Source organism: Lolium perenne, chromosome 2 (genome assembly GCF_019359855.2).
Source record: "Lolium perenne isolate Kyuss_39 chromosome 2, Kyuss_2.0, whole genome shotgun sequence".
Classification (NCBI taxonomy): Eukaryota; Viridiplantae; Streptophyta; class Magnoliopsida; order Poales; family Poaceae; genus Lolium; species Lolium perenne.
Window position 1 is genome coordinate 252914489 of NC_067245.2, and position 11237 is coordinate 252925725.

The following is an 11237-nucleotide window of genomic DNA, read 5'->3' on the forward strand; positions in this document are numbered from 1 at the left end:
AACCGAATTAACATCACTCTGAGTTGCAGCCTTCTTAATGTGCAACACTCCGGACTGATGTAATTGTGAAAACCCAGTTTCTGAGATCTGCGACGCATCTTTTTGTTGAACAACTTGAGCCATACCTATAAAGATTGTGCAACAAGTAAGTCATCATTTCATCATAATCTGTATTACAAAAACAAAGTTCAGCATTTGATCATAATAAGTATTACAAAAGATATTGCACACATATCTTGTCAGTTTAGAACACATGACCATTTTTTAAGCTCCCGTGATTGGCGGCAGTGCTTTAAAATCTCATCTTTATTTTTTTCATATTGTCCCCTATCCCTCTGCCTTTTAACATCTTTAAGTTCTTCATATACTACCTCTTTAGGAAAAAATCGTATGGGCCTCTAACAGATCTTCTCTGATGTTTTTAGTGTAGATGTTACATACCTTTGGACTCATTAGATACCCCACCTAATAATTGTGACGAATAATATATAGTATCATTAGAATTGCCCCGCTTTGTTGTACAATTGGATCCATATCTACAATTACATTTTAGAAAAAGATAAGCATTCCGTGTATAAATTTGCAATACACAAAAACATGACATCTATATGTCTGGAGTTTAGAACACATGACCTCCTGCAGGTGCTCTGTACTTTTGTCAACCGTTTTTTAACTCCCACGACTATCCCCGGCACTTGGAAATATCATCTTTATTTTTGCATACCACTCCCTATCCCTCCGTTTTTTTTATCTTCTTTAAGATCTGCAGTTGTGTAATTGCCCATGGTTCTTAATTTGCTCACATTGCTGTTGCATATATGACATATTTAGGTTCTTGTTAATTACCTTGTTCTTTCCTGTTGGTTATGTCCTGGAGTGGATTACGGCTAGAAGATGACATTATTGATCTATATGCTTCCTCTGTCCAAAAAAAAAGTATCTGTCAATTACTCAAACAATTATGGTCGTAGTTTACAAACCCAGAATGACCATTAATACCAAGATACATGCGAAATAGATGGCGGCATTATGCAATTCTGAAATCAAACTTTTATTTTGCAGAGTTCAAAAGAAGCGGGCAGGATGGAGCCTTGGTAGCGGTTGGAGCCTGGTGCAGGGGATGCGACGGCGGACAGTGCAACAATGGCGGCGGCTGGCGCCTGGCGGTGTAGAACCGCGGCCGTGCGTGAGGCACGACGCAGGGGACAGGACGGCGGCGGTTGGAACCTGGTGCAGTGGATGCGACGGTGGACTGCACAGCAGTGGCGGTGTAGAACCGCGGTCGTGCGCGAGGCGCGGTGCAGGGGACATGACGGCGGACGGTGGATGGCGCCGCAGCGGCAACGATCGGTGCCCGGCGGTGCAGAGCAGTCAGCCGTGGCGAGGCTTCGTGCAGGGTCAAGCTCGTCGGCGACAGCGGCAAAGGTGTCGTCGGCATGTGCAAGGCTGCGTCTACGGGCACACGGCTGCGGTTACGCACGGTTGTGATCTGAGGAAAATAAAAATAATGTCACAGGAGCGTGATTAGGAGCTGCACATTTGCTATCTTTTTCTGATCTGAGGGGAAAAAAATCACGTAAGGGGAGGGGAACATTGTCCTTCGTTCGCCAATGATGTGTGGGCGTGATTTATTAGATCACCATCCTCTCTCTCTCTCTCTCTTTATATTAGTGGAGATGAGACGTTCGTGAGGAAAATTAGAATGGAGTAAGCGCCTGAGCAACTCAATCTACTAATTGATTGTGGCGATTACTTAATCCGGGTATCCTGTGATTGTGGCTATCCGACGGTTAATTCTTTTACTTTCTTATATACGAGGATGGTTTTAGTACTCTTGCCATTGATTTTGGAAAGTAATCCGTGATTAGAAGATTAATTCTCGTTGTTTACTTCCTTATCTAGCAGGCGGTTTTATTACTCTTGGCGTTGATTTTGGAAAGTAATCCGTGTTTAGGAGATTTTGAGGAGGGTGGATTAGACGAATGGCTGGATGGCAAGCGGGAGACGTTTAGTAAGAATGGATGGTTAAGATGTCTCCAATCTTTGACATCAAACATTTTTGATGACGTACCAACTCAAATATAATAGTAAAGATTAAATTGTTAGTCAAAGTTTTGGTAATACTTATTGGCCTTATATACAAAAACGAGGGAGTACTTCAACAATCTAGCTTTAGAACATCTTCACCGGGCGCCCCGAATGCCCCCAAAAAAGACCTATTGGGGCGCCACACTGATAATAGGGTCACACCAGCCTCTTTAAATGGATGCCGACAGTTGGTGCGGCTCAAAATAATGTCCGGCAACCCCGAGTCAGACCGACCCTGTTCCGCCGCATCGATACATCCGAGCCATCCACCCGCTTCGGTTGCCGCTTACACCCTCGTTCAGAAGAAGCGATCGCTTCAATCCAGTCCTCCACGGCTCGGAAAAGTCCATTCCATCGTTTTCGTGTTCCTGTTGCCGCCTTTTGAAATGCCGAGCTAGAATGATGTCGAGACGTGCAATGAGTCCTACCTATGCTGTGTAAGCATCCTTCATTCTGTACCACATTTCTCATCGATGTACTTTAGGATTTTCACGGCTTTTACTAGCTTAAATCGGTCCATTTTTGGTCGATTTGTAGTGCCCGGAGGTGGACTACCAACCTGAGGGCATCGTCAATCCAACATTCCACGGGCTCACCGACAATGATGCGGACCATTGCCTCTCGGAGAAAACCATTGTTTTCGAGGGACGGACATATACGCATGCCCACAACAGAATGTGAGAGCCAGTATTGTTTTTTGAATCAGCAATATTCACTTGTTTTATGATTTGCTTAATTAACATGTTTATACTTTATATTATAGGATGCCGTAAACTGTGGCTTTGTTTGTTGGGTTGATATCGAGTGAGTTGCAACACTAGCTACAACATGCGAGGTATGTATAAAAACACCACAATACTACTACATCCGTTCCAAAATGTAAGAGACTTATATTTTAAAACGGATGTAATTGAAAAGAAAATACAGAATATTATGTTGGTCAAAATTTTATTTGAAGAGAGGAAAGCTAGCACCGGGGAGAGATCGCGTGAGCTGGTGAGATAAGGGCATCTCCAGCGGCGCGACACAAACGGACGCTCAGTGACCGTTTGCATCCGCCGTGACCGGAAATGCGTCTGGGGCCTGTTCCAGCGGGGCGACGCAAAGTGACAGGCCGTCCGCGGAGACGCAAACCTGGCCCAAATATGCGCCAGGTTTGCGTCTCGGCGGACACGCAAATTGTCCGCTCGCTTCCCCACCGGGCCCGCCTGGCAGCGAGTCTGCATCGAGGGCATCGATTCAGGCGGTCAGCGCTTCCGCGTCTGCGCCGCAGCCTTCACCATCAATGGCGCGGCTGCCTGTTCTATGCGCGCACTGGCGGGCGGCGGCTGGGCTTCTGCGGCGCCTTCAATGGCATCGTATCCCGCGCGCGGCCGCCCATAAAAGTCCACCGGCTGCGTCGCTCCTTCGCCCACACCTCCACAACCACCACCACCGCCGCAGAGCCATGGGGAAGAAGAATGACTTCGAGGCCTCCGGCAGCGGCAGCAAGAAGATCCCGCTCCCCGTCTCGGTGGGGAGGCTCATGCACGGCAAATGGATGCCGTGCGACGCCTGGTCCGGCGTGCAGCTGCCTGGTGGCTGGCGGCTCAGCTGCCGCCGGGTGCCTATCCCTCCAGTACCTGCGCGCGAGCCTGATCGGACCGCGGAGATCCAGCGCAGGAGGCGGTATCTGCCGGCGGACCTCCGCGAAACGCCATCGACTCGGAGCTTTGTCGTACGTACCTGTCCACGGAGACGGACATGAGACGAAGGGCAGGCTTCATGGGCGACAGGGATTACCCCTTCGGCCCTGCACCGCCGGCTCGTCGTCAGCAGGCGCCGACGCGTCGTGAGCAGGCGCGGACGCGACGTCAGCAGACGCAGCACAACGACGCCGACGACGACGACGAAGCCTACGCTGTGTACGACGACGACTACGTCGAGGCGCTCGCGTACCATAGCGAGGAGGCGAAGGACGACAGCGACGACTACGTCGGCGTCGTCTTCCACGAATGGCGCAGAGCCTTGGCGGAGGGCCGGAACTTCGACTTCCCGGACAACATGACGGACGACGAGATGGCGAAGGTCGCCGTCCTCGTCTCCGAGCACGACGCGCCTGTGCAGCCGCCGCTGCCCCGCTACGCCACCGCCGTCATGCCGCCGGGCCTGTCGACGGATGAAGCACTTCGACAGGCGCTCCTGGAGTCGGCGGCGCCTCCGCCACCGCCGCCACAGCCGCAGGCCTGGGCGCCTCAACCGCCGCCACAGCCGCAGGCCTAGGCGCCTCCACCGTCGCCACAGCCGCATTACTGGGCGCCTCCACCGCCGCCACAGCCGCAGTACTAGGCCCCTCCACCGCCGCTATAGCCGCAGCCTCCTCAACCTCGAGCACCGGCAGCGCGCCCGGCGTACGCTCCCCCGGATGCCAACTGGCCTTGGGTCGTACCGGACCTCATCGTGCTCGACAGCGATGAGGAGCAGCACAGCGGCGAGGAGCAGTAGGCGTTTTAGGTTTATTTTTTAAGTATGTAAACTATGTTTCATGTTTAAAAAAAAAAGATTCGTTCTAAAAAATGCGTCGTGCCGATGGAGCCACCCCGACGCAAACGGACGCGCGGTCGATTTCACCAAAAGAGTCGACGCAAACGAACGCGCGCGGAACGCATTTGTCGCGCCGCTGGAGATGCCCTAACGCTAGCGTCGGTGCGGCCAGACCGTCCCGCCGGTGATGTGTGTCAGGCTGAAGCAAGCAACAGAGAGACAGCTAGCGCGTACCACATGAGAGATGGATGGATGGATGGATGGAGTGAGGAGAAGTCAAAAGGGAAGAGTCAGCGATGGCGCGGTGGGGGCGCCGTGGCACACTGCACCATGCCGGCCTCCCTGTCCCTCGCCTGGGGCCCTCCTCTCGCCTCACCATCTGCCCTACGCTACTGAAACTATAATTAACTGAGTTATGGATTGTAGCTCATTATTAATGAACTAAAAGTACTCCCATCGATGAGAGAGGGAGAAGACAGGAGAGCAGCTCCCGTGTGGGTGACGTGAGCGGCAGCATGGCAACTGGGCGAATGTTCCGCCGCTTCGTGTGGGGCACCGCCTGACGCCTGTCTCCTGCACATCTGCGTCGGAGCAAAAAAAATCATAGATGGTGGAATCTCGGCGATTTGCACAAAAATAACCCTTTTGTCAAACTATAGCACAGACTGACCCTCCGGCGAAACTATTTCACGGATCTAACCCTTTTGTGTGGCGCCCCCCTCACGGGCGCCACACATGCCCATGTGGCGCCCCTGGCCCTGGCGCCACACACCCATCCGACGTGGCCCGTCGACGCTGAGCTGGTGACCCCGATCCGACGTGGCAGCACGAGTGGCGCCGTCGCCGGCGCCACACTTTGAAAGTGTGGCGCCCGTGGCAAGGGCGCCACACATCCACTTAAGTTTGGCCGCGCGCGCAGCCTCACTCCCTCGACCCTTCTTCTTTCTCCTCCCTCTCGTTCTTGTTCTTTCCTCAAAGGCGCCCGGGTTTTTCTCTCCCCCTCTCTCCCCCCCACCAAATCAACCACCAAATCGTCAGATCTGTCCGTGGAGATCGTTCCCAACTCGTTGCTTGAGGTAATCTCCTCCGTTTCCCCTCTTTTCATCCATTGATTTTGTGTATTTGCTCCAATCTATATATGAAACCCTAGATGTGGATTTGGTTGATTTGAGGGTGGAGATGGATTTGGTTGGATGTTAGGGTTGTTGAAGTAGAAGAAATGGTAGTGTGCTAGTTTGTATGGGTAGATTATGTTGATTATGGTAACTAATGAACACATGTATGTATGTGTTGTTCATATTATGCTAGGGGGATGGATAGAATTGTCCATGTTCATCATGTGGAGAAGGATGCTTTCTTGAAGGGAAACATAGAGCCGGACCCGGAAGAGGTTGACTTGGTGTTTGACGTTAGCCCTAGCTTTGCGGAGGTGGTAGCACAAGTTAGGGTTGAGTTGAATTGGAATGAGCCAAATGATGGTGTTGAGCTAGAGGGAAGGCATAATGTGGGGTTTGGAATGCACACCCGTTGGAAGATAATGCGTATCAACTCCGAGCAACGTTGGTCCATTTACAAGGAGACGGTGGCCGGGTCACAAGATAAGGCTTTGGAGTTGTTTGCAACCAAGACGGTTGAGGCTTGTATCGAGCTTGACCTTAACCGGCCCTCCTCCCCCGTTCGAGAGAGGACTCCTCCACCCATGAGCCAAGAAGAGGCCACCCAATCTCCCATTGTCCAATCTCCCATTGCCCAACAACCTCCGTTGGATAATGAGTATGATGAGCATGACGATGGTGATGATGGTTTCGAGATGAATTGCAACAATATCGGTGATTTGGATAAATATTGGACGCAAGAGGAGATGGACCACTCCATTCCTTATTCCCGATGCTATGCGTCGGACTCGGATGATGATGGACCCGAAGAGGAGGTTGACGAGGATGGCTTCACGGCTAAGGAAGCCGAAAGAGCCGAGATCTTCAAGAAGGTAACCGGACGGGATATCCGGGTACCATTGTTCCGTGATGTTAGTCTTGCGGATGGAGCCGTGGTTGATGGTGGCAAAAGTTTACTTCTTGGAGCTAGGCCACAATCCAAGAGAGATGTGGATGGTAGGACGGCTATGATCTCTAAAGGGCTAACGTTTGATACATTCTTGGAATTGAAGATATGGTTGAAGGAGTTCTCCATTAAGCATCATCGCCCTTACATCGTTGTTCACTCGGACTTGAAGAAGCGGTACACGCTAAAATGTGTGGATAAAAGGTGCCCATGGGTTGTCCGTGCACGACCTTTAAAAAAGGGCCCTCTTGGCACATAACAAGTTGTGTAGCCACTCACATGTGCCGGGGGCCGAAGCTTGATGGCAAGGATGCACAGCCGGACCACCGTCAACTCACATCCGAGTTCATTGCATACAAGCTCTCGGCGGAGATCTCATCACTTCCTATCATGAGCATTAGGTCCGTGCAAGATACGGTCAAATCCACCTTTGCATACGACGTCAAGTACGGGAAGGCATGGAAGGCCAAACAAGCCGCATTCAAGATGTTGTACGGTGATTGGGAGGAAGCATACAACCGTATCCCTAGGTTGTTGTTAGCGATGGCCGCAACTAACCCGGGCATGGTGCATGTGGTGGAGCCTTCCGCAACCAAAATGACTTTGCATGATGGTAAAAGAGTGAGGGTATTTCACCGTGCATTTTGGTCATTCGAGCAATGCACGAGGGCATTCGAACATTGTAGGCCCGTCATAGCCGTGGATGGTACCTTCTTGACCGGTCAGTACAAGGGCACACTATTGGTGGCAATAGCAAGTGATGCGAGCAACCGTTTAGTACCATTGGCTTTTGCATTGGTAGAGATTGAGAACAATGATAACTGGCAATGGTTTTTCCATATATTGAGGACGAGGGTCATACCACCCTCAAAGGAAGTGTGTGTCATCTCCGATCGTCATCAAGGAATTCTCAATGCGGTGGAGGTTGCAATTCCCGGGCATGCTCCCTTGCATCACCGATGGTGCATGAGGCATTTTTGTGCAAACTTCTACCGGGCATGCAAGAGCAAAGAGTTGTCTGACCTCCTTCAAGATTGTTGCCTCACTAACTTTGGTTTTTCAATTTGGTTTACAGGTATGGCAACTCAACCCACCAAGGGGAAGGGAGCATGGGAGGGCAATGAGAAGGAGGAGTCCGCTTGGGAGGAGGCGGTAAGGACGGTGCGGAAGAAGGAGAAGGAAGAACTAGAGAGGAAGAAGAAGGAGGAGGAAGACAACAAGATGGCGGAGCGTGCCCGTATGCAAAAACAGTATGACGAATACATATTGTTCCACAAGAGGAGGAATGCCAAGCTGAAGGCCGAACGGGACCGCGAGGCACGGATAAAATTCCTGAGGAGCTGTCAACTTGAGCAAATTGCGAGGGAGAGGGCCAATAGGATGCACCTAGACGAGGTGGCCAGGGAGGCTGAACGCATCAAGGAGGAGAGAGCTCAAGCGGAAGCTGCAAAGACGGAGGAGCGCCACCACTTCTTCGATTCGGTCGTTCAGTTGGCTCGTGACTTAAGGGAGAAGGAAGAATTGGCTGAAGAAGCTAAGAAGAAGAAGGCAAGGGGGGAGGGAGCCTTTGCGACGCAGTGATGTCCCTTTGGCTATGTTCTTGTTGTCGAACCTTTATGTTGTGTGAACCTTGATCTTCTCGAACCTTCGTGTCGTTGAAACTTATTGTAATTGAAACCTTGATGTCGTCGAACCTTATTTGTCATTTGAACCATTATGCTGTGTCAATGTGTGGTACATATTCAGTGCAATCTTCTTGTTGTCAAAACTGTTGGAATATGGTACGATTTTTCATGGTTTAACACAAGTCAATGTGTGGCGCGCCCGTGGCATCGGCGCCACACGTGCCAACTTATATGAACTATTGGGTCGAAAACATCCAGGGGCTCCGGACGATAAGTCCTTAGCCGTTTTGGTGACCCTCTTTGTGTGGCGCCCTTCACACTGGCGCCACACATGCTTGTGTGGCGCCCGTGGCATCGGCGCCACACAAAGAGCCTCGCCAAAACGGCTAAGTCCCAGACGATTTGTCTTACAGTATGTTTTGGGCAATTAGACATGCATGTGTGGCGCCGATGCCACGGGCGCCACACTGTGCAATGTGGCGCCAGTGGGAAGGGCGCCACACATTGACATGTGTTAAAACCATGAAAAATCCTACCATATTCCAACAAAACTGTCATCATGTCAAAAGCTATGTCATACACACATCATATCAACAGCCATTTTGTACACACATCATGGACATAACATCATCATACCTAACATCGTAGCACATAGTTTCATACAATTTAAGATAGCATTCAAACAACACGAAGCAACGAAGATAGAGTTGACAACACTCGACGATCTAACTATCGGTGTCGGAGCCGGATTCGCCGGTGTGGGGGTAGTGCACACGGCAGGCGGTGTCGTCGAACACCTTGACGATCATCTCGCCGTCCCCCTCGTACAGGAAGGTGAGCTGGCAGCCGGGCTCGAGGTGGAGGTCACGGGCGAACTTGTCCCACCCCGTGTGCAGGTACATCTTGCCCTGCCCGTCGAACAGGACCTCCACGGACCAGCGGCAGAAGTTGCAGCTAGCCTCCCGTAGCTGCAAGTGTGCCGGCTCGTGGCCGTCGACGAACTCGGCGAACTTGTCCGGTAGCCGCTTGATGCCGAGTGGGTCGTTGTCGATGCGGAGGAGGAACTCGAAGCAGCGTTCCTCATGCGAAGACGAGGAGGATGCAGGTGACGGTGACCGTGGGGCCCTTGCTGCTCCACCGCGGCGGCCCCTTCCCCGGCCCGGGGGGCGCCCAGGACCGCGGCGGCCCCTTCCCCGTCCACCGGGACCGGCCATCCTACATGTTTACATTTTTGAACCATATTACGATCCATTCCACTAACAAATATGAGTTACTCTATCACAAATACTAGGCATACATGTGGGTTCATACACATACATACACATACATACATAGAGTTCATACACATACATGTGAAATTTCATATGTAGATTTCTACAAATCTATGGTTCAAACACATGCATACATGAGGCTACCATCTCCAACACAAACAATACAATATAGAGTGCACAAAAGAAAAAAAACATGTCTAGGGTTCATGTCCAAATTTAGCCCGATCTATGAAATTAGTGGATGAATGGAGAAGATTTGAAGGAGATTACCTTGACAAATGGATGGGGAACGATCTCCACGGACAGATCTGACGATTTGGTGGTGGATTTGGTGGGGGGGAGAGGGAGGAGAGAGAGAACCGGGATGGGGGGAGAGGGAGGAGAAGAACAGAGAAAGAAAGAAAGAACTGGTCGGGCTGGGCTGGGCGCGCGCGGCCAAACTTAAGTGGATGTGTGGCGCCCTTGCCACGGGCGCCACACTTTCAAAGTGTGGCGCCGGCGACAGCGGCGCCACTCGTGCTGCCACGTCGGATCGGGGTCACCAGCTCAGCGTCGACGGGCCACGTCGGATGGGTGTGTGGCGCCAGGGCCAGGGGCGCCACATGGGCATGTGTGGCGCCCGTGAGGGGGGCGCTACACAAAAGGGTTAGATCCGTGAAATAGTTTTGCCGGGGGGTCAGTCTGTGCTATAGTTTGACAAAAGGGTTATTTTTGTGCAAATCGCCTGGAATCTCTGGTGCAGGACGATACACCAACCACAATAAACTTTGCAGACGCAAGAGAGAGTCCAAATTAACCGCGGGTTTGCGTCGATGAGACGATCACGATAATGCTTCCTCTGACTTCATTTACTCCTCTTTCAGATTTACAGCATCTTCGGTCTGAGAGCATCTTCAGCCATGTCCCCATGACCTCTTTTTTTCACCCGAACGGATGAAAACGGTCCAGTCATGCCTCTAGCTTCTTGTTTTCTTCCGGATTTAGGTCTAAATCCGTCCGGACTTCTCAGGCCATCCTCGGTTTTCCGGGGTGCTGCCGGGGACTCTGGATGGAGCAAATTTCGCGCTCTGGCTCGCGTGTCAGTGAAGATTCCACGCTCTGATCCGCGCAAATTCCTCGGGACGGCTGGAAAATCGTTGCTCCCCATGCCAAAAGTAGATCCAATTCAGACCAATTTCCATCCGGATTGTGCCCCGGGGGCCTCCAACGGCTGGATATGCTCTTAAGACATTTGGAGCGCGTCACACATTTAGGGCCTAATTTATTGTTAACAATGTGTTCGTGGGCCAAAATTAGGCCGTTAAAAGCCTAGCTCGCACCGAATTGTACGACACGATGTTTAAAGCGTGCCAAAAAATGGCCCGTGAGGAACAGCTGATTCGGCTGTTTTTTCCAAGGACAGGCACTGTCGAGTTATTACTTGCACGCGTTAAGAACCGCGTGAGACGAGACCTACCCCTTTACTCTGCACTCCACTCCTCTCACCGCCCAACCGGCAATCTCACCTCCCTCGGTTTCTCCATAGCCACCGCTCCTCCTCTTCCCCCTTCGCCTAACGGCCTTCCCCCCAAGCGGAAGATGCCCGCCGAGGAAGTTTGGGAGGCGCGCCAACTAGACCAGCTAGCGGCCGGCAGAGGCAACCTCGAGGCCGCTCTGAAGCGCCCCTCCC

The 11237-nt window shown here is 51.7% G+C and overlaps 1 protein-coding gene across 1 annotated transcript; it reads right to left on the minus strand.

Moving 5' to 3' along the window:
- Positions 1-8859: 8859 nt before the first annotated feature.
- LOC139835310 (B3 domain-containing protein Os03g0212300-like) lies at positions 8860-10195 on the minus strand. The gene is made up of 2 exons (XM_071825185.1): positions 9839-10195; positions 8860-9512 (listed from the first exon to the last, which is right to left on the minus strand). Exon 2 carries the CDS (start codon positions 9509-9511, stop codon positions 9023-9025), a length of 489 nt encoding a protein of 162 aa, XP_071681286.1. The 5' UTR covers position 9512; positions 9839-10195; the 3' UTR covers positions 8860-9022.
- Between the last annotated feature and the right edge of the window lie 1042 nt (positions 10196-11237).

Excerpts from the sequence above, each read along its gene's own strand:
- LOC139835310 (XM_071825185.1), bottom strand. The coding sequence starts at position 9,511 with ATGGCCGGTCCCGGTGGACGGGGAAGGGGCCGCCGCGGTCCTGGGCGC.